The sequence below is a fragment of the Mastacembelus armatus genome, chromosome 4 (genome assembly GCF_900324485.2).
Source record: "Mastacembelus armatus chromosome 4, fMasArm1.2, whole genome shotgun sequence".
NCBI classification, from domain to species: Eukaryota; Metazoa; Chordata; class Actinopteri; order Synbranchiformes; family Mastacembelidae; genus Mastacembelus; species Mastacembelus armatus.
The window spans coordinates 27,156,078-27,180,513 of NC_046636.1; the positions used below are offsets into that span (position 1 = coordinate 27,156,078).

Below are 24,436 nucleotides of genomic sequence, written 5' to 3' on the forward strand. Positions count from 1 at the left end.
AGACACATGATGACAAGTAGGAATCACTTTATTTAACTTCCAACACGGACAATGTGGAACCTCCACACAGTCCAGATATCAGTGGGAATTAGAGAAGAGTAATTGAAGAGGAATTAATTTGTTATTCTCACTGATTCAACACAGTGTATCAAAAACAAGCAGAGTCAGAAAAATATGTAATTACAAAGCACAAAAAAGCAAAGCAACCTGCTTTGCCTCCTTCTAGGACGTGGCTGCATGACTACCTTAAAATCCACAGTCTAAAGATCAATACAGGAAGAGGACGAGGGCAGAGAGATAGCAAAAAGGAGACTCCAAAAGTTGAGTCAAGAATAGAAAAATAAAGCTTTCTCCTGCCTAAAGGTTGCTGTTTGCGTCATCACCACACTTGGCAGGCCGACTAAAGCAGAGGACACAACCAGTGAACATAAACTCTACTTGCAGTAATAAGAGATTATATAGTTTCAATATGGCTTCTCAGTTATAGACACGGTAGCACACAAAACATACACAGACATGATTTAATGGAGACATAAACTATTGGGCCTTAAAAAGCATCTGGATCTGCAGTGCTGCTCATGGATCTGTGTCCCAAATCAAAGCAACTGATTTGCAGATTTCTCCTTCTTGATCAGCACTCAACACTTAGATCACTTCTGTGATGGACCTTGTTGTTTTTTTTTTTTTTAAAGGGGCGACTGCTTAAGTGTAAACTCCTTTGTTTAATTTCTGCCTGTGTCAAAAATGTAGCGTTGAACTTCTAAACTATGTCGCGAGTCAAGGTGGCGTGAAACGCAGTCAGATTTGGGAAACCTAGCCCTAAAGTGAGGATGTGGTGTGGAGGCATGTTAGCCTGGTACAGTAGGTCAGGTTAAGGCAGCTGTGCAGCTCATTATTTCTGTCCTTCATGGTCAAACATCGTGCTTTGAGTTGCCGGGTGCAGGGCCTCTTGTTGAACCGGATCAGTTACGGTTACACAGGGTCCTGCAGCTTCATATTTACACTATTTTGTGATATAAACCAGGTAGAGTCCAACACCAGGTAAACCCCGTCCCAGAGTGCATTCACAATACTGTACATACTGTAAGAGATCCTGTCAGTGTGCAATTAAATGTTCCCCTTTTGACACCCTCACCACACGTCACCCTACACCAGTGCATAATCAAACTGACCCCTCTCCAGCCCCTCCTTGTGGTCAGTCCAGGACGATGCGGGCATTCGGCTGTAGGGGTCCAGCAGGATCCTGAAGCACCTGACCAGCAGGAAGACCAGGAAAAGCATGAGAAGGCCTACAAAGGCCAAGGCGGTGCGCTGCTCAGTGTCTACCCCAACCAAGGCTAAAGGGGGGCTGCTGCTGCCACCGCCAGGGCTGCCAGGGAGAGAGGAGCTGGCCGGGGACAGCAGCAACTCGTAGTCAAGTGTGGGAACATCGTTCATCCTCCACGGGGCCCGAAGACAGGGCTTACACACTGACTGGATGGTTGGTGTGTTGGGAGGAGGAGCGGAGAAGGACGGGAAGGTGTTCATGAGGGACAGCGCAGAGAGACTGGCCAAACTAGAGACTGGGTGCTAAAGAAAAAAGAAATGCAGTTTACAGGTTTTATGCTGTACACTCTGTCTGTTGGGTGAAGGCCATGTGGCATAAACAAGTCAGGTAACTTAAGTTAGTGGGTAACAAGTGAGAAAACCGCACAACGGCCTCCAGTTCAAACAGCAGCGATATATTTGTCTCAGATTATGTGTATTTGAATCACCACAGGTCAAATGTAGGGTTGTCAAAATGACGTGGCTGTGAGGCCTGGCCCTAATCTGCTCTGACAGTGTGACAGACACACACACACACACACACACACACACACACACACACACTTACTTTCCAATTAACATGGACTAGTTTTCAGCGTCACACATTTTGAGGAACCAAGCAGACAGTCTAACGGCGTTCTCTGCCTTTCTTATTTCAGTGGTCGACCCTCAGGCAGTATTTTTTTAGTGTTTATCAAGGACACATCAGATCTCATTCTGACTTTCCCTCGGAACAGACGGGACGTGACTCCGCCTCTTTCTCTTACAAACACACCAACATGTGTCTGGTCACAGTCAAGGTCAGTGTAGCTGCTTCTGGGCGTTTGGTGGCTAATTAGATCAGGAGGTCAGTGGATCGTTTGTCCTCAGTATAAAACAGTACATCACCTTTGCTGGCGTTGCCTCCGAAATGGAAAGTTTTTCTTCTGCTGGGCTAGTTGAAGCGTGATAAGTGGGTCAGCACTGTCAAGTGTTCAGATAAGTCCCTTCACTCTTTCCCGTTGGGATGATCTCTCTTGACAAGTGGAGAAACACACAAGTCACAGGCACAAATGAGAAGTGGCTTCATCCAGTTTGATCGTCAGTCTAGTTCACAAAGAACCTGTTTGTGGGCGTCTGCCAACAGTCTTCATTCAGCAGGAGGGATGTTAACTGACTTATTGTCCTCAGATGCTCCTGGTTGAGGTGAAGACTCACTTGCAGCTGCTTCTAACTCACCACCTGCAAGTGAAGAGGCACCTGGTTAGAAAAGCCTGGGGAGAGCGGCTCAGAAATCCCACTAATAAACCTGTAACGAGGACATTTCATCTGGGCAACATCAGTACACATTGCACAGCTTTTCCATTAGGACTGACTGTTTGTAATGTGGAGCATAAGGAGAAGATTAAGTCATTCCTTCCCCGTTTCATCACACAATGTGATTATTATGACCCTCTACCCAATAAGTAACAGTGACAGTGACATTAGCCATCTGTGGGAAGAACACAGCCCCAGCATCCCCTGTAATGACACTCAATTAGTAAGCTGATTATGATGTCATTACAGCTACATTAGCGGTAATGAACACATGATTATAAACACTGATACTGCATTACATCACCCTCATCTGTCAGTGCCCTGCTCGCTCAGGCCATTTGTTCACTTGTTGACCCTCTTCCTTCATTCGCTCACATGATCAGGGGAAAGACAAAATGTTGTGGAGCCTCATTAATAATCGAAAATCACATTTCAATGATGGAGGAAACATTATACACAAACCATTTTTACCTGCTCGGCCGTCTGATTAGAGCGGGGACCGAGCCATTTACTTAAACAAATGTGATAGGGAGAGCTGTGGAAAGCCTCGTGTGTGTGTGTGTGTGTGTGTGTGTGTGTTGGGGGGGTACTTAAGACAAGCAGATGCAGATGTTAACAACACAGGGAGAAAGAGAAAAGGCTAAAACAGAAAGAGTTATTAATACCAAGTGCTGTTAGTTGTTTAGTTAATGTATAAGGAGAGAAAATAAATTGAGGTGCAAAGATGAAACAAGTTCACAGTTTTTTGTTCTATAAAGAAACTGCAGGACGAAAAGAGGTGGAGACTGCCAGAGGAGGGAAGGATGGAGGGATAGAGCAGAAGTTTCTGTAGTGACCAGGCACAGAGGAGAGAGGAGACGTTTGCTGGCACTAACTGGACTGACTCTCCTCTGCATGACCACGACAAAATGCCTTTTCCACACACTCTGTGTCGCTTTGTGTTGTGTTCACTTCAGAGCTTTTCTATCTGCTACTTCATCAGTCTCCAGGGAGCTCGGTGCACCGGACTCAGCAGGATGACGCACCGTGAATAAGTGTGCACTTCTACACATGTACATAGACGCCTGCTGTGTGTGTGTGTGTGTGTGTGTGTGCGCGCGTGCATTAAAGCCGTTCCAGCTCGTCACTGCCTCTGAGTGATATGAGTTGCAAAACCTAAAAATAGATCAGAAAACCTTGAAACAGTTTCCAAGGACACTATCAGAACTGTCACAGTGTCACACATCTGCAGCTGCAGACCAGCAACAAAACTGCTGTGAGACCTTAAAGATTATAATCTTATTCTCCGGCTTCCTCGGGTAACTGCTGCTGTATCACTGCTCCTTTATGGTCTTACCGTTCTGACAGCACCGGCAGCAGAATGATCTCCTGTCTGCCGAGCTGTCGTGAGGTTTGTTTAAAATAAGACCAGCCTTTGTAAAGCTGACCTTGGAAATCTCACCGTGAAGTTCAGTGCACTGGCCTCAGCATCTTGATATCCTCAGCAGTACACTACTAGTTTTCATTCCTTGGTATGTCTATGTTTATTGGACAGTGCATACATTTCATTACACAATGTCTTGCTGTGTCTTACTGGGAGCCAATAAGAATGATATTATTTCTATTGCCCAAACATATGCTGTGAAAATAATCGTGGAGTGAGGGAGCAGCCAATCAGTCAGAGCAGAGCCAAACAGTTATCAAGTGAAATCTCCATTGTTTGGCCTTTAAAAGTAGATCAGGAGATGTCTGATCCCCGGCGGCCCAGTGCAGCAGTGGTTGGTGCACTGGGCCAACCATTGATGTTTCATTGATGCTTTTAGTGCTTTCACACATGGACACACTTTTTAATCTGTATTAAAAAATACTGACTCCAACAGTCACCTCTACCTATAACAGTGTCAGGTTGTGTAATCCTACTGTGAGACTACCCACTCACACGCACACATACACACACACACACACACACACACACACACACACACACACACACACACACACACACACACACACACACACAGTGGCATTAAAACATAAGCAGGTATTCAAACACACACACTTGAAACACAAGTGGGAGCGTAATCACAGAAAACAGGACATTGCTGACAAAACCCACACACTAAGATCATTTTGAACGTGGGAGTAGCAGCTAAAAGGTCCAAACATCATCTGAGCCTGTAATTATTTAGTGGCAGCTTCGCCATTATCTCTCACTAAACTAACTCAGCGCTGACAGAGACGATGACAAATAGAATGAGGGAGAGAGGGAACGGGCTTGAAGATGAAGAGCGAGGAAAAGTATTTGTTCTCTCTGTAAATAGTGAAATTTATCATTGTATACTATTGGTTTTATTTAAGCAACAGACTGTAGCAATTAAAAGCCATGAGTATAGAACATATTGTATGCAGAATGGTTGATTGTGTGTGTGTGTGTGTGTGTGTATATATATATCTATATGTGTGTGCGTGAATAAGTCATTGGCAGGTAAAGGGAGGACAGACAGAGATTGCTCAGCTTATTTTCCTCCTCGTTAAGTCTTGCTCTCAACATCACCCTCCATCAGCCTCATACACACACACACACACACACACACACACACACACACACACACACACAAACATGCACATGCTGTCGTCCATGAGCATCGTCTCGCTCGACTCGCCTTATTTCTTGGCCACTCTATTTCTCCTCCAGGACACTTCCCCGTAGCACCAACGAGACCCCTGAGATAAAGGGCAGTGAAGCGGAGCCTCATCAGTCTTCATCATATAGGCCTTAAATGGACGGCTCTCTCACACATGCATAAACACACACACACACACACACACACACTGAAGTGCACCAGCAGTAACTCATTCACATTCATAAACACACACAAACATACACACTGGCTCCTCATATGGAAACCTAGATGTGCTGAAACAAACCGCTCACACACACTCAGTCCCCCTGTCGTCACGTCCTCACAGAGCGATGACTCAAACTCAAATAAAATGATAAGCAGCATATAAACACTTACAGATTCATATATTACTGAATCACAACATCTATGAAGACAGAGATTATCATTAAGACTGTGTTTTAACGTTTGGTCACTAATGGACGCTTTAATAAATGCTTATACCTGTTTATGGCCATTTCACAGTGATTGTAAGCCACATTTCATGTTTAGACATTGCTAATAAAAACTAAGCAGGAAGCTGCAGAATAAACTTTCTTATGGGGCTCCCACCACAAAATGTGAAATTGTCTTTGCAACAGCCATTATTTGCTTTGCTGGTTGTCGGCCTGCTCTTGTTCCTCTCTCTCTTATGCACCACCACTACAACCACTTCCACAGTTTTCAAAGGAAAACATGATCTTGTTAAAAAGATCATGTTTTCCTTTGTTAGGGTGTGAAAACTGTGGAAGTGGATCACAAACCACCACTGTCCTCTCACATCAAGCCTGCAGACAGTCAGCCAAGGCCTGGGTTGTCATTGCTTATGCCCGAAGTAAAGCCACTCCCTAAAAATAATTGGACTTTAGAAACCAGGAGAAAAGGAGAAAAGGGAGGGAGATCAAGTGGCAAGAGCCAAAGAAAGGAAGAGCGAAGGTAAACGTTGCCAGGCTCAGCCACAGCCTGCTGGGGACTGAATTAACTGTTTCCAATTTGCTGTTTATAAAGATAAAGTGGACCTGAAGAAAAGGGAATGGGGGGCTACGTGAGAGCCACCGCCCTGGTGGTTATCCCCCTTTCACAGCACTATAAAAGTAATAGCATTGACAAAACAGACATGCAGCATTCAGAGGACACATAGGCTGCGCACACACACACACACACACACACACACACACACATATATAAGGTCAAACAGCAGGAGGCCCCTGAGAGAATGTATTGATACCATACATCAAGTCTTATTGATATGTTCGATTTTCTTTTTGTGGAGAGTGGTGGGTAGTTGTCTGGGCTCATTCATCACCTCAGGGAAATGACACCTGTTGTGTGTCTTTCACCAGGACAATAGGCACCAGGTCACCTTGAGCTGTGCACAACAAACATTCTCCAAACACAAACCTGATCCAACTTCAGCACCGGCACCGCAGCTGAAGCTGCAGTTCACACGTCCTCTGCTAGCCTCTGAGGGACACACTCGCACATACACACATGTACACAAGCACACTCAAATTTACAGACCAAAACATCGTCGCCTTCCAGGTATTTTTAGCACCTGAGAGAGACAAAGCATCTGTGGAGCTGTTTCTCTTTACACTTGGCTAGCAGCTCAGCTCACGACCAGCCAGCTCCTCGGATAGCCCCCATCATAATTAGGTTGGCAGACAGTCAGTAGCTACAGTAATGGTGATAAAGTTGGGCAATTAAATATTCTGCTGCTCAAACGCAGTCAGCCATTCGCCTCTGCATACACACTCAGATGTGTACTAAAAGGTTTGTATTTGTCTGTGAGAGACAGATATAAAGACACATCAAGAGAGAGAGGGAGAGAGAGAGAGAGAGAGAGAGCACCCTGTTCTTTTACTAACTACTCATGCAAATGAGCAGGCAGTGCTGTGAGTAGAAATCACTGAAGACTGCTGTACCTTTTAAAACAAAAAGGTACAGCACCACAACAGAGAGAGCAATACACTTTACACTGGTGCACTCTTCAGGAACCTGCCCATGGTCATCAACATGCATACTTTCCCACTGGTCACTCTTCATCAGTTTGAAGTATGGATCCCACTGTCAGGTGTCCCTAAAGAGAAAAATTAGCTCGCTGCTATAAGAAAGGGTTCACATCAGCCCTCAGAGCTTATAATGTAGTGAACCAGGAGAAATGAACAAGGGATGGCAATATGGAGGGAAAGACAAATGGAGTTGTACACAGACGAAGGAGCAAAGGGGGAAAAACAAGCCCTTTGTGATTCTCAGCTAAGCAATTCCATCTTTGAAGCTGCCTACAATCTATCATTTTATCACCAGCCCAGATGAACATGCAGTCTATTTTCTCTATCAGCATATTTAGGGTTCTTCAAGGTCACTCCGGCACCAACATTCAAAGTATTCCAGATTCCAGATCAGCATTCATTTTGTACAAGACAAGCTTTCTGTTCTACCTAAACACAAGCTCTGATTTAGGGCTGGAAGCCTGACAGGGTCGTCTGCAGGACTGCACGTTTCTGGGAAAAAATTAAAAGCCAGATCACCGGACAGCCCGGAGGCCTGTTGGGCTGCTCCCCTCTGTTTAGCCCCCCGCTTTAGTTTGTCCTCTCTTCTGGTTGCTTGTGTCAGTCTCCCTGACGGTCGGAGCGCCCGATGCTCAGAGGGAGTCGAGCCTGTATCCCTGTGGATGAATGGGGACATAGTTCTGCTGATCGGGGCTATTAAAAGCTGTAAAAGCTTTGTGATTTACTGGGTGAATAGTGCAATACAATGTATGGACACAGAACTAATTTGCTGGCAAGCAGAACACCTACAGAGACACATAAATAGAAAGATGTACTGACATAAGCCCCACATGCATCTTGTGATTGGTTATAGTGTGTATTGATGAGTGTCCCAACAGACTAAAGTGCAGATCCCTGACTCATAATGTGGTGAATCCTTAATCCTAAGATGTGTCTCACAGCTTCCTGTCTTTGGCTCCCACCCCCACCATGTTGTGTTTCCAATGATCCATTAGACATTTTACTCCCATTGTATTTTCATTGATAGTTCAGTGTGTGTGAATGCATGACTCCTGGAATCAACACTGGATTGTAATGTAATCATTTACATTTTATGTATATGTGAATTCTGTACAGTGCACAGTCTGCTTAGTGTTGACACATATATAACAATAGTTCCTCATTTTCCTGCATGCTTGAGTCATTTTGATAAAAACAAAATATGCTCAAGACCCGCAAAAAGATTCTCGCTGGAGAAATAAAACAAATATGTTGCGTTAAAATTTATGCACTTAAAAAAATCTTTCTTTTCCAGGTCTCAAAGTATGAATAATATGACGCCTACTACTCTCTGGGTCTGTTGTGCCCTGTTTAATAATGCAGATATGTCAAAGAAAATATTAACAGCTATAAAAAAAAACAATAAAAATGACTAAATGCACACACTTACTGTGCAAACCTATTTCACCCAGTCATGACTATCAAGCTCGAAATGTGATTTCCTCTATTACGAAGCCCTTAGGGCCTGACTCAAAGGCAAGAGTCCTGAAATTCATTTGTCACTTCCAGGCATCTGCCTCACCGATGCTGGCATGTTGACAGGCGGGAAGAAACCACCTTCGTAATGCCGCCACCACCACCACCACCACCTTAATCAGTTCTGTCACACCATCATTTCCATCAATTCCTCGCAACACTCACTTTTAGAAATCATCTCCCCTTTACCCTCCTGCCTTCTCCAAAACTCCCCTCTGTCCCACCAGTCAGGATGAATAAACGTCAGCCCAGTCATGTCGACCTCCATCCTATATTTAACTCACAAATCACAGGCATGAAATATGAGGACGAAGAAAGACCAGTCCACAACTGGTGGCAGGTCAGCAGGGAGCAGGATGATATGTGGACAGGTGAGTACAGTAGTGTTTAAGAAGAGACGGTGATAAAGGAGAGCAGGGATATTGTCAAGGAAAAGATTATTCTGCATTAATTCAGAGAAAATGCAGAAGCAGTGACAGAAAGAGGGTGCAAGTGAGCGTGAAGACAGCTGACATATCCAATCGAACCTAATAGTTCACCTTGAAAGACCCCCTGCTGCTCTCAAGGAAACGGTTGCGACAGCTAACGGTGCAACGCAGCACGAGGAAAAACCCAGTGGTGAGCTGAGAGGATGTCAGAGAAAAGATTAGAAAGGCGATGAATGAGAATGAGCAGGAGGGAAAGCAGGAGCGAGAGAAAGAAAAGAAGCAGGGAAGAAAGGTGGAGAGCAGAATAGTAATCCTTATGATTCACGCCTGCACTCAGACAGAGCAGAGGTCCGTAGCTATCCAGGGAGCACAGCGGGTCCAGCCGCATCAATCAGATACATCTGGATTTAACAGGAAGAGAAAAAAATCAGGGAGGCGAAAGAAAGAAAAAGAGAGATGAGATTTGGGGTGGGTGTGCTGTGTGTGGGGTGAGGCAATATGGAGATGTCAGCACTCTTAAAGTCAGAAGACAGCACTTTCCTTCCATCAGGCAGTCACTCTGTCAAGTCCACCGGGACAGAACAGAGTCTGTGCCAGCCAGTCAACCGGCCCACGATGAAGGCCATATATATTACATGCCCTGCCCACACAACACTTGCTCAAAACCAAGGTGGCAGAGCTGAGAGTCAGCATTAAATGAGTCTGAAACTTTGTTGTAGATGATCAGAGAAAAATGACCTGAGGCATCACAGCCACCGTGAACAGGATGTAAAACAATGCTTTTTACTCAGCCATGCAGAAACAGCACTGGTGACAGACAGGCTACGCCCCCCTCCCGGGTGCGAAAATAAAATGTCAGGGTGCAATTCCCAGTAAATCTGTTCCACCTTTTAGGAAAAGAGCAGCTTTAAATACTCAACGCTGGCAAAGTGCTGATTCAAACAGTGAAGCTGAAATAACTTTGCTCTGCAGGGGGCTGCTGACTGCTCTGATCCCCACCGACAATAGAAGCCACCAGTTGGACTCCACGGCACAGATTAAACACAGAAGAGAAGTCAGCACAAAGACATATCACCAAGCTGAAGTTAGCGTGCTCTGTTCAGCTGATTCGATCAGTCGGAGTTTACAGTCAGGGAGGCAGAGACGACGTGAGGCCGAACCCTAGAAAGGGGATCTTATCTGCACTGTCAGGTCCCAGTAAAGGAACTGGCCTCACCTCTTTCCTTCTTTGCAGGTGAGTTAATATAGTGGTGCTGAGAACTGCCCTGGGGTCTCTCGGTTCCATCTCAGCTCAGAGACAGAACAGAGAGACAGTAAATCCTGCAGCCGTGTCAGTTATCAAAGGGCTATGCATTATACAGTTAATGAATATTTGATGAGCGATCTTTCAACACGATATCAAACCTCTACATGAGGATCGCCTCGCTCTCACTTGTCATGGCTGACGACTCGTGATGACTCTGCTGCACAAGTCATTTTCTGAAGCTGCTCCACCTTCCTGCTGGGTCTGTGTCCTCGATGTGGGACAGCAAATGAGATGTTTACGACCCTTCGTGCTACGTTACCACATCATATGAAGCCAAATCGAATCAGGCTCAGTGCTATTATTTCAGAGGCAATATGCTGAAGCACCACCCAAGGTACAGGTGATGTCTCGTTTGTTCTGCACTGAAGAGCCTCTTCACAACAAAACCCTGTGAAATTTAAACTACGGCTGTCGGAGCAATGCAGCAAAGTCCCTTCAGTAAATTTATCTTCCCTCAGCTGCTTTTAAAGAGTCTAATAAAACAAGCACCTTGGTGAGCAAGAGACAACTGAATATATAAGATATCACACCAAGTAACACGGCCCAGCAGTGAGACAGCTGTGTGCTGAAGAACCCGATTCATCATGTAAATCAGTGTGTCCTGACTGGGGACTGTCTGTGGTTAATTCTCTCATTACGGGTCATTACAGGATGACGGTGACAGCTTCCTGCCAGTCAGCTTTACTGTTTATCACGACTGGCCGACTGAGAGTGGTCGATAAAGTCAGGTAGAGTTTGTCTTTCAGTTTTTATTTTCAATATTTTCAACTAACACAGAGCTTTGGTTTAATGCTCCCTAAGATGCAGCCTCTCAGTTTAGTTCTGCAGGGTTAAACATCGTTTGCTTGATTTTATGGAGTCGGGAGTTTGCAAAGGCTCGTCGAGGCATTTCAAGTCACATTAATTGGGATCAAACAAAGGTCAGACCGTTGCAGTGTTGTTTCAATAAAGTGAGAGCATACAGTAGCTTGTTGACGTTTAGCCTTCAGCAGCACAGTGCACACTACGTACTTGGCTGAGCATTCCTATTATTTTTCATTTAAGCTGAGAGCTCTGACCGGCTCTTCACTTTGGGTATCCCTTACATTTTAATCTTTGAGCTCCAGCTGGTTGCAGAGGAGCACCGGACCTCGGTTCTCTGCCCGACGACCTCCATCAGCTTCCAGCTCCCAGAAATACTCAGATTACTCATCACTGTAGGACCCAGTGAATTATTAAGCAGGTGACACTGTAACATGAGGCAATAGGGATGGAAGAAACCAGGAAGGCTGTGGTGCATCAAACGCCTGGCACAGATTTCAGATCTGTGGGTAAATGATCTGAATGGGCAGGAAGTGGATCAGATTGCAGGAGAACTAATGAGGGTCAGCCACAGACAGACAGTAATGCACTGGAAACACAGTCCTTATACACTTCCTTCAGTATCAACTGCAAACCTGAAGGAGCGAAATAAACCCATAACACATTATAAGGTCGTTTTTCTAAATGACATTTACTTGCATGCTGCTGGTTGTTAAGGATCTGTGCCTATGGGAGGAGGGTCAAAGAAAAATAACAATCACCTGATCTCAGCATGATAACTCAGTCCACCTGTCTGAAGGTGCCTTGTTCGGGGCTAAAAGGGGAGAAGGAACTTGGTCTTGTTGCACAGGAATTATCATAGTAATTTCATGGCACATTGGTCCAGTGTGTGGTGGTTTTGTGGTTTCCAATAAGTCAAAGTTGTGTTATTCTCTGGACTATACCCACAGTTGCTAATGCGTTGATCAGATCAGATCAGATCAGATCAGATCAATGCAGCTGTCAAAGCAGCCATCAATCAATTTCTGTCGTTCGTGTTACTTCGGTAAAAATGCTACTTTTCGGCACTTTTCCTCATCGAGCCCTGATCTCCATCATTTACAGACCAACAGGGACATCACTGCTGTTTTTTCTAAATTTAGTGATCAGCTAATATTGATCTGTCGGAGTGAGATGAAGAATAGAGCATCTTTGTCGAAATAACTTATGAAGTTTGACGCAAATTATAATCGACGACAGAGTTTTAAACTTGTCAACAGAATCGCAGACGCCGCCGAGAGACATGCAAGTCATAGTCCACATCGCATCTGCCATAAAGCCGGTCCAGGTTTAATTGTGCAGATTTTTTTTTTGGAAAGAATCGCATTGCAAGGAGTGTTAGCAGATATCTGCAGCACACTGCACCAACCTGATTCCAAATAAGGCAGTCCCTGTGTCCGGACAGACGCAGCCTCAAACTTTGTGATGCGCACAGCTCGTCTCCTGCTCCTCCTGCATCTCCTGCTCCTCCTGCTCCTCCGATGCTGCTGCTGCTGCTGCTGGACGTCGCTTCGCTCGGAGACACGACGGGAAACAGACACAGTCTCTTAAAGCTCCCCACCCACTCCGGCCTCCCCCAGGGCGCACAGCCAATCACAAAGGTAGCTCTAACACATACACCACACAGACATGGAAGCATGCACAACACACGAGTGACACCTGTCCTGATGGGAAGCGGCTGCGCAGGGGTTTTGGTAATGTTTGGTGAGGTTGGAGGAAAAGGCTTTAAAAACAAATATTGGTCTGTCATAGCACAAGCACCTTCCAATGAGAGTTTTACAGCTATGCAGTATAAAAGACAAACCACTGAACCCCGGGGTGCCATTATCTGACATGTAGGTGACATTATTTTATACAATAAGCAAACCCTTATGTCTTTAAGTGTCTAAATCCAGACCAGACTGGAGTAAAATCCAAACCCAGCAAGCCTAAAATATGCCTCTGGGGCAGGTCTGTGAAACCTTGTCAACATCAATAATAAAAAGAGACTTTATATGTGTGACATAAAGAGATGCAGCATCAACCCACCGTGTGTGTCCGTCTTTGTCTTCAACCATTTTGCTCTTGGAAGCAGCTTGTTTTATCACCTCCTCCTCTGCTGCTGCTTTCTGCAGAGCTCCTCCATTAAAGCACCAGTCCAAACATAACTGTTGCTGTTTATGCAGGTTATCACACGTGCATCTCTCCTCACAGCCTCAGGTTGACAGACGTGCATGTTGCTCGTGCACGTTTTAAACACAAAGTGGTGAAAACATATAAAATCAGCTTAAAGCCACAAAAGTCCCAGACGTCGTTTCATTTCATGCTGCAGTCCAAGCCAGAGTCCGGGTGGCCTAAACACAGAGCACACAGGTCCATTAAAAGTCAGGACTCAGCTTCTACTCTGAACATCCACTGATGGGACAGTTAACAAATAAATAAATAAAGTGTAAAAATGGCTCCACATATTCCCTGCTGGTTCATCTCATGAAGATGAGGGTGTGTGGGCTGACACGGTGGAGAGATCAACCTTTTGATAACAGTCAGACCTACATTTATTTTCACAGTGCTAATTTTAATTAAAGCAATTTTCTCCTGGAACAAAATGGCAGCTTCACATTAGGGGCTGAAAATGTCCGTGTAGTTTAAAATGTGTGTGTGTGTGTGTGTGTGTGTGTGTGTGTTCATCCCCTGTGGAGGGCCTGTGTGCAAATGTGGAGTGTGTCATTTTCCCAAGTGTGTGTGTGTGTGTGTGTGTGTAGAGCCCATAGCCCATACTTGGCTTATTGACTAGACTCTCCTGGCTTGTTAATTTGAAAACGATATGTATATAAATTTGTCTGTGCCTCTATAATCCTCTTGCATGTTACTGTTTTCTTACATTTTGTGTCCTGATTGTGTGTGTGTGTGGGTGTGTGGGTGTGTGGGTGGAGGGGCAGGTGGCCATGACCAATCAATAAGCCTGATAATGAGATCTGAGGGGTGTCATTATAGTGGCCCCTGAGGCGTGCAGTGCCTCCTCTTCCATAAAGAGCATCGTTGTCTCTTGTCCTTCGTGCAAACACGCAGCTCATTAACCTTTTGAGCCAAAACAACAACGACCAGACGCCATTCACTTTTCCAAAACATGTTTTGCTGTTTGCTCATGATACTGTAATTGGTCTCAAAGAGTTCCTCTGTCTGATTCTGCATTATGTTTTGGCAGCAGTCAGCCGGGTTATTATCCAGATTAACAATATGTTATATATAATAGGCTCTGGCCCTAAGTGTCGTTCCTCCCAAGGAGGCTTCTACAGCTGAGCTAAGCAGGGATGGGGAGCGACGATACCAACTTCTCCCCAGGGAGACGCCAGACCCAGAGACCACGGGTGGACTCCAGGGTCGAGCAGCAGGTGTTCACACGACAAGAGAATAAGCAAAGGTTTAGATACCCAGTCGTGATTAATATGGCGGGTACATGTTGAGAAGTGTGGCATCCAAGTGCAGCAGTGGACTGAACTTTTTTCAAGTTCCCTTTACTTTGTGTGTGAAAAAACAACGTTTGGACTGAGGTTTCACTGTGTACAACATAATGAGCAGCATATCCATGAATTTAGAGGGTAAAATCCACACTATACGTCAATGTAGTCGACAGGCTCAGAGTTGGCATTTTTGGCTGACAGGAGTGAAAATTACTTCCTGACAATTCAAGCATTCAGACCCACCGTCCCACCAAAATAAACCCTGCACAACTGAATAATGTTTAGATTTACAGTATAAATTCAACCAGGCATTACATCATATGGAGACACATTTTGACAAGGAGCAAACTGAGCAGCTGGGGTGATAAACCATGTTTGAGGAGGCTTTTCATGCCAAGCATGACAATCTTCTCCCCTTCCCTGAACCCTGCTGTCCGACATGGCACTAATCCGTCCCCAACAGCAGCTCGTGGATTATCAGAATAATATGCAGAAAAACCAGTGGCCTCTGTTTTCAGACTGAAAGTGAACAGGGTGTGTGAAAGTCATTAAAACCTCTGGAGCTGTTTTGTAGCCGGTGACCTTCAGAGCCATGTCAGTTCCCCTGTGATGTGTTTGTCCGTGTGTGTGTGTGTGTGTGTGTGTGTGTGTTCTACTGTGGGGGTTTGGCTGATTAGGTCGTTTTCTAAATGAAGTCCAGCGACACTGTCCTGTAACCAGAAGGAACAGATCAGAATACAGAGCTGGATCAGCACATTTTCCCAGCATGCACGGACACGTTTAACAAACGAGCCAAAGATTAGCCTGATTACACTTTTCCACAAACTCAGGGAGTTTGCCAGAATAATTTTATTTCCTGTGCGGTTATGGTTCGCTAATATTGGCAAGCGGCTGAATGTGTGTGTCTGTGTGTCCTCTAGTGTCGGAGCTGCTGAAAGCAGAGGCCGCAAGTCCCTGGTGATTTCTTTCAGGCTGCAAGGGAAGTGATCAGTGAAAAGAGTTTAATGGTTCCCCCTACAATCCTGAGTGTGGGGCGACATTCATCACAGTTTCACTTCACCCTGGATTGTCTCACTGCCAGCACCGTGCACGCTCACACACCCACCCACACGAACACACACAAACACAAACCTGTTTGTGTGTTTCTATTCCTTATGGGGACTTTACATTGACTTACATGGACTCTCGCTCTGACTTCAGTCATAACATGACCAACCCTACCTTAACCTCAAGCCGACTTTAGATCATCACCCGAACGTTTCATGATTCACAGCTGGTCCCCATGAGGAAAGTGACGTCACCATATTGTGAATGTCCCCACAATGTGAGCAATACCAGGCACACACACACACAGGCACACAGACACACAGACAGAAAATGCTAAGACCTTGAAGCTACCTGGGCAGACACTTTAGAGTAATTAAACAAAAATAGAATATTAAACGGCCTGTAATGTGTAGATCACTAAAGAGAAGCTGCTTGGAGACGGATAAAGTGTGAGAAGGTGTTTGTTTGTGTGTGTGTGTGTGTGTGTCTGCATTCACATGCTGTCCACTGATTTTCTCCATTGTTTTTAAGTGTAACAACTGTAGATCAATACCTTGAGGCTGTCACTCCCTGTCCATCCATGATGGGAAAATGAGCTTTTAATGAGACATTAGCGAAACCTCTGACCTTGGTAAGAGCTTTCTGAGGATTTATTTCCTGTCCTGAGTGTGCCACGGTTAAATGCGTGCTCTTTTATTCATAAGAGCTTTAATTATGCATAGCCATTCAACAGTAGTAAACAATCTCTGTGCAGAGTGAGAAAACAGGTTCCCCCTGTGAAAGATGTTTTAACTACTTCATGTGATACTTTGAGTCTATTACTCCAAAATGACTGATGACAGTTTGATATCAGCTTTGGAAATTAAGCGTAAAGCTGTAAAAGTCTGATCACGCTGAAGCAGACAGTGATGGGAGGAGTTTGTCAGAGCAGGCTGCCAAAATCATTTTGTCCTGCTTCTCATGGTGTAATTTTCCTGCTCAGAGAACAAGAGGCAGCAGAAGAGAGAAGGGGGGGGCTGAAGTAAATTAAAATGAGAGGACACTTGGTTCTGATAGCAGCGTCTGATGGAGCCAGGTGACTGATGATGCACAGTTTCAGATTTTCTGCACACGATTAGCATCACGGGAGGATTAATTCTGGTTACATTTAAAATGATTGATCTTTCCTATAAATTAATGAAACAAATAATAAATATATTAATAACAAATGAGCGATAAGCCTTGCCAGAAAGGCAACCAGCCATGCTGCTGCAATGCATCACTTTCAAGTTTGTTATTTGCATCTTATACAAGACATGCTGGTCCAGGCTGCTACACAAACACTTATGACTCTTTTCAACACTTTTTTTTATATTCTGGTATTTTCTCAGTCAGAATAAGTCAGTACCGTCTCCCTACCTGGGGATAAACAGACATGACCAAGGATCAGACTCTTCTGATGGTACAACTCGAGACACGTACACTGAGTTCTTCACTGGGGCCTCCTGCCAACTGCTTGATCCCCACTGAGCAGGATTCCTCAGAAACAGAAAGGGGATCTGTTCAGGAAATGACACGTGCACGTGTGCTTTGGCATCCCATCGCCACCAGTACTGCTCTGCTTCGTGCACCATGAAAAACCTATTACTGGACTGAGCTTGTGACAGCTAACTAATGAAAATGGAAATGTCCATGTAATTATGTTCATTTTCAACAATGGAGTAATGGAGGAGAGCTGAACATGCATAAGGATTAGAGTTTATGGTAATTATGCAATAGCTAATTTAATTCATCCACTGGTCCTTCACATGACTATTAAATTAAAACCACAGTTTTATTTTAAAATCAGTTTTAGCTTCATTTTATGTTCAGGCAATTTTACAGAGATTCATGTCAGACATGCCTTTTCAGCACAGCTTTGATATTTTAGGAGCTTTGCTTGTTTCCTTTCTTGCTAAGAGATTAGAGCATTGACAGCACACTGTGATCTACTAATGCAATATTACACTACAACCAGCAGCTGGTCAGATTAGCATAGTCTGGAAACAGGAAGAAACAATAAGCAACATGTTGTATCAGGCCAGTTTAACCCATATAAAAACAGTGTAGTTTGAGTAGATTAGAAACATTTCTCTGGTACATGAAGGTCTGTTGGTGTTAAGTCCACCAAAGGGCAAATGGTGCATGGCGACCTGGGGAAAGATGTGAATGAGATGCATTCATTCAGAGATTTGTGGGCCATGTGTAGAATCTGAATCTGAAGTGAAGCATGTGCACAAGAACTTTTCTGCTGAGGCTAAGAAGCAGACAAAGACCAGACACTGTGTTGGGGCCTAGAGCCCCTAAAGGGGACTCATCAAAAATTCAAAATTGCCTCTGCTGTCTTCATCAGTGACTAGAAATGGAATATAGAAGAGCGAGGGCGGTAGGGCGTTTTGATATTTTTGTCTAGGATTTAATTTCCTCCCTTTACATATTTTATCAAAATCCGTCCCATCCCCTTCCTTAACCCCCTCCCCCATCTACCTAGCCTCCTTTCCTTATGTCTACTGCCCACTATCTATCATGCAATCTGACTTTAATAAGCTTTACAGAAGAATATAAGCCATTTATCACACTGTGGCGAAGCCCAGGACACTGCCATGCTGCACATTTCATAGGCCAGTAAGCCTCAGCAGTAGCATGGGCCAGCTGTAAAGCTGCTAATGCCTCTATTTATTCCGCCAGGCAGGCCTGGTACAATCTGTCACTCCAGGCCCGACTGCTCTGACTCTGTGTGAAAACTTTTATAAAGCCATGAGCTGTTCCTCAGTAAACATCTCTCTGGTCACCTGATACGCTTTTTGTAAAGATAGATGGATGTTAAGACAGGAGAAAAGGAGGATACATGAGAGGTGTGAGAGAGAGAGGGACAAAGTGGGAGCTAGGGTGGGAAAATGAGGAAAAAGAAAACCTGAAATATGGGCAGATCCAAGCAAAAATCCAGGTGGTTGAAAACTAATGAGTTTGGTGTGGTGCCACAAATTAATCCATTGTCTTTTTATTTTATCTAATACTTTTGTTTATTACCACATAGTCACAAATATGTGACACCATCCAGATGTTAGCACGCTAACTAAAGTGGTAAACATTGGGCCATACCATCCAGATGTTAACACGCTAACTAAAGTGGTAAACATTGGGCCATATCATCCAGATGTTAACACGCTAACTAAAGAGGTAAACACTGGGCCATACCATCCAGATGTTAACACGCTAACTAAAGTGGTAAACACTGGGCCATATCATCCAGATGTTAACACGCTAACTAAAGTGGTAAACATTGGGCCATATCATCCAGATGTTAACACGCTAACTAAAGTGGTAAACATTGGGCCATACCATCCAGATGTTAACACGCTAACTAAAGTGGTAAACACTGGGCCATATCATCCAGATGTTAACACGCTAACTAAAGTGGTAAACATTGGGCCATATCATCCAGATGTTAACACGCTAACTAAAGTGGTAAACATTGGGCCATACCATCCAGATGTTAGCACACTAACAAGTGGTAAACATTGGACCATACCATCCAGATGTTAGCACGCTAACTAAAGTGGTAAACATTGGGCCATATCATCCAGATGTTAACACGCTAACTAAAGTGGTAAACATTGGGCCATATCATCCAGATGTTAACACGCTAACTAAAGTGGTAAACATTGGGCCATACCATCCAGATGTTAACACGCTAACTAAAGTGGTAAACATTGGGCCATACCATCCAGATGTTAACACGCTAACTAAAGTGGTAAACATTGGACCATACCATCCAGATGTTAACACGCTAACTAAAGTGGTAAACACTGGGCCATATCATCCAGATGTTAACACGCTAACTAAAGTGGTAAACACTGGGCCATATCATCCAGATGTTAACACGCTAACTAAAGAGGTAAACACTGGGCCATACTATCCAGATGTTAGCACACTAACAAAAGTGGCGAACATTGGGCCATACCATCCAGATGTTAGCACACTAACAAGTGGTAAACTTTGGGCCATACCATCCAGATGTTAACACGCTAACTAAAGAGGTAAACACTGGGCCATACTATCCAGATGTTAGCACACTAACAAAAGTGGCGAACATTGGGCCATACCATCCAGATGTTAGCACACTAACAAGTGGTAAACTTTGGGCCATACCATCCAGATGTTAACACGCTAACTAAAGAGGTAAACACTGGGCCATACTATCCAGATGTTAGCACACTAACAAAAGTGGCGAACATTGGGCCATACCATCCAGATGTTAGCACACTAACAAGTGGTAAACTTTGGGCCATACCATCCAGATGTTAACACGCTAACTAAAGAGGTAAACATTGTGCCATACCATCCAGATGTTAGCACACTAACAAGTGGTAAACTTTGGGCCATACCATCCAGATGTTAACACGCTAACTAAAGAGGTAAACATTGTGCCATACCATCCAGATGTTAGCACACTAACAAGTGGTAAACTTTGGGCCATACCATCCAGATGTTAACACGCTAACTAAAGAGGTAAACATTGTGCCATACCATCCAGATGTTAGCACACTAACAAGTGGTAAACATTGGACCATACCATCCAGATGTTAACACGCTAACTAAAGTGGTAAACATTGGGCCATACCATCCAGATGTTCACACGCTAACTAAAGTGGTAAACATTGGACCATACCATCCAGATGCTAGCACGCTAACTAAGGAGGTAAACACTGGGCCATACCATCCAGATGTTAACACGCTAACTAAAGAGGTAAACACCCCGGGGCCATACCATCCAGATGTTAACACGCTAACTAAAGAGGTAAACATTGTGCCATACCATCCAGATGTTAACACGCTAACTAAAGAGGTAAACATTGTGCCATACCATCCAGATGTTAGCACACTAACAAGTGGTAAACTTTGGGCCATATCATCCAGGTGTTAACACACTAACTAAAGAGATAAACATTGGGCCATACCATCCAGATGTTAGCACACTAACAAGTGGTAAACTTTGGGCCATACCATCCAGATGCTAGCACGCTAACTAAAGAGGTAAAGACTGTGCCATACCATCCAGATGTTCGCACACTAACTAAAGTGGTAAACACTGGGCCATACCATCCAGATGTTAGCATTGGTGATGTATGGTGGAGGCCATACGTACTGGCCCTAAGTCCAGCCTCATGAGGTTGCACAGCTATAGAACAACACAAACTAACAATTACAATTACAAACAAACAAAGCAGAAGCAAACTAATATCATTGTCTTATATTTTAGTCAGTGTCAGCTCTCCGTTCTTCTTTTGATGCCTCATAATCCGAAATCACATGGGTTTCCTTACAGATGTGACTAAACAGGCCTGGCCCAGTCATACAGCAGTCATACGACCCACATTGAGTCCTTCAAACTGGCAGAAAGTAGGGAGGATCACTGGGACGTAGGAGTCTATGGGGAAAATGACCTCATATTATCAAAAGCCACTCACACATTTCTTTTCAGTGGCTGCAATTATTCTGTGAAGCATGATTAGCCTGTGGAGGATTCCCATGAGAACAGTGCAGTGGATTAACTATGTCAGCCTGACATTTTCGTAATGTGTGGCAGGGGATTGCAAGAAAAAAACTACAAGCTAAGGAACATGTGACCTACAGGATATTAATGTATCGAGGTTCTGCAGGCTAATTAGAAGTCTTCAATCAATAAACCGAGTGATTAAAGTTAATTACAAACAGTCACGCAATAAAGAAAACCACATGAAAACAGAACTAATCAGCAGGGCTGAACCTTGTCTGGTCATCCGAGCCCCAAATCCTCACATTATCTACCATAACTAATCTTTAATGGAGACACTGATTAATGACCGATGGACATGTTGAACACATGTGGTTACTTAATTAAAATCATCCACATGTGACTTCTCTCTAGAAACAGCAAACGCACACCTGACCCAAACCTTGGCATTGCAGCTGCTGTATTTCTCAGCTTACCGTGTCACGTGTTGCTGAATTTCTGTCCTTGTGTCATTTTGCTCTATTTGATTTCTAATATTCCTCTACAGGAATATTCCTCTTTCACGCTCCACCTCTGCTTCCAGCAATAAATCACCTTCCCTATCTGTCTTTCTGACCCTGACCTTGGTAACTATTGATGAGAGGATGGGACTCTTTATTCACAACCTCATCTACCCGTCATCCTGATGGAGGGAGAAAACCAAACCAACCATAGTGTGCGGCTTTACACACCCACAGTCAGACAGTGAAAGAGAAGACACATACAAAATAATGGCCACTACCTATAACTCCTACCTTAACTCCCATTGATTAGGGCTCCGTGCCCTGGATTGACCTCTAATTTCTCAGGGGACAGCTAGAAGATCCTCTTTTTTAACGATCAGCAGTCTGTAATTTCCCCTATGCTAATGCCAGCCTTTGACAAGCTAACATCTGTTTCCCGAGCCTGCTGGCCTCCATGACTGATAGGACGTGGTAACGGCGTGGAAAGTTAATCTAAACGGGCTTCCATCATCATCATCGGCCGTTATTGATAGGCTGAGGAGAGCATGTGAGGGCAAGTAGACTACAGAGCAGTACCTTCAGTCCAGACCAGCTGTCCTTTGGCCTCAGCCCCCTTCTAATTTACACCTATAGATCAGCTGTCACTGGAGGTGAGGCGATCTGTCACAGCGCCTGTTAATAAAAAAGAGCAGGTATAAAAGAAAACACGTATGAGTCATGGTACACTCACTAAAAATGAGTCATTTTATTAGGTTGAACTTGCAACAGACCTTTTGCTCCTCTTCTCCACTCGTTGTCCCTTGTTACCTCACATGTTAATCTGAATCATATGATATACGCTGGTTTGCTGGAGGCTCATTCTCCGTGTTTGGAGAAGAGCCATAAATTTATTCTGCCCTGCGTCTTGTCCGTACTGTATGGGCCAGAAGTTAATGGCCATGTTTGACGCTTCTCCAGACAACGTTTGAAGCTATGTGCCTCTGCCTAAGAGAGCAGTCTGTATTTACAGCTACTGAAATTCTTCCTACAGAGGCTAATATTTGCAGCCAGGCCACTAAATCTTATGACATATCAGACTTCTGCACAGGAACAGTAAACACAGTCGGCTGGAGGGAGGACGGAGACACTGGCTGATCAATAGAAACAGCATTTGCCTCCATTGTTTTTCCTCCTCTCAGCAGAATCGCCATTCTCATAAAGAACCTGCTCCTTGCAATTAGGGTAGGCTTGCTGATGGTGTCTTGGGTGGACAGAGGATTAGATTTAGAAAAAGAGGTTGAGTGGTGGGGGGAGGGAGGTGATAATGGAATTGCAGAAACTGGCTAATGCATGAAAATTCAAATAGATGGAAAAGCATGAAAAATGATCAAAATCTAAAAAATCTAGGTATTAGTGAGGAGGAAATGTGACCTGTGAAGAAGCAGCAACAATTATTTGTGGATATTTAAGCTTTTACAATGATATTCATGCATGACATTTTATACTGTGCACACACGTATACACACACACACACACACACACACACTCCCTTAATGAACTTTGGCTAAGCTGCAGTTCTTTTCTACTTTCATGCCAAAAGCAACTTTAGATTCAATTGATCTAAAGACATCAAGAGAGAGAAATTGCAATTTTCGTCTCTATGCTAATATAAATTTACATTACAGAGAAATGTGCAGAATCTGATGATTTGATATCCGATGAATTTGATTTTTGCCAAATGTTTGCAGATTGAAAACTGAATTGAAAGTGACAGGCAGAGACTGAGAACGGAAGACGCATTGTACCTCGGAGAAAGACACCATCTGAGAAGGAGCGTGCCTCATGACCTGAGGTGACCTGGTGCGTCTACGCGGAGAACGATCCAGCCTGAGTATTTATCAGCACCAACACATGCAGAAACACACAACGCTGTCTGAAACAGCTGTACCGTAACACCGATCATGCCACGTTCCTGCTCTAATGTTGGGCTTGGGAGTTCCAGCACGTCGACCACGTCCTGCCGGTCTCTGGACGTGCATGGTTGCACTGCTGAACAGCCACACCTGACCCTCCATAAATTTGCCGCCTGTTGGCCGCTCATTTACAATGCTAAACATGTACTGTCTGTCCGCCTGTCCTTCCCTTTCTGTCTCTCCTTCTCATTGACCATCGTTCTCTATCTCCTTCCCTCTCATCTTTATTAAAGGTAAAGTGATTCTTTCATAACACATTTCCATTGACTCCCCTGCTCTGTGTGATATCGCTGCCTGATCTTAAGGGAATGGAGCGATATATGAAAATGAGATAAGGATATATTGACCACTGACTTTCATACGAAGACACAAAGCTTCTCAATATTAGATCCCTAATACTGTTTTAGAGTCGCAATAACGAGGCGAGCTTTATGAAAAGATGAAGAGGATAAAATTTAAAAGAAGAATTTAATCTTAATGCAAGGCAATATCCCCAAACAAAAGCCTTCAAGAGCTATTTTTGAACTGCCCTCGGCCAAAAGTACACGAGTCACTTCACCTTTTTGTCATATTGTTCTTGGTAAAAGTGGAATTGAGCAAAAATTAGAAACACCCTGGTTCTCACTACGAACTCTGGG

At 44.2% G+C, this 24,436-nt stretch overlaps 1 protein-coding gene across 2 annotated transcripts; it reads right to left on the reverse strand.

The window, feature by feature from the left end:
- Positions 1 to 146: 146 nt before the first annotated feature.
- On the reverse strand, positions 147 to 22,648 carry LOC113128946 (cortexin-1-like). Of its 2 annotated transcripts, none has more exons than XM_026304567.1 (3): positions 22,617 to 22,648; positions 22,423 to 22,518; positions 147 to 2,526 (listed from the first exon to the last, which is right to left on the reverse strand). In XM_026304567.1, the coding sequence occupies exon 3, from the start codon at positions 1,525 to 1,527 to the stop codon at positions 1,147 to 1,149; it is 381 nt and encodes a 126-aa protein (XP_026160352.1). In that variant the 5' UTR covers positions 1,528 to 2,526; positions 22,423 to 22,518; positions 22,617 to 22,648; the 3' UTR covers positions 147 to 1,146. The 2 variants fall into 2 exon arrangements, with proteins under 2 accessions (XP_026160352.1, XP_026160353.1); XM_026304568.1 differs by lacking the exons at positions 22,423 to 22,518; positions 22,617 to 22,648 and adding an exon at positions 12,711 to 12,947 and having other exon boundaries at positions 147 to 1,569; positions 2,194 to 2,526.
- Positions 22,649 to 24,436: the final 1,788 nt, after the last annotated feature.

What these genes read in the sequence shown, in the direction of transcription:
- LOC113128946 (XM_026304567.1), bottom strand. Translation starts at nt 1,527, where the DNA reads ATGAACACCTTCCCGTCCTTCTCCGCTCCTCCTCCCAACACACCAACC.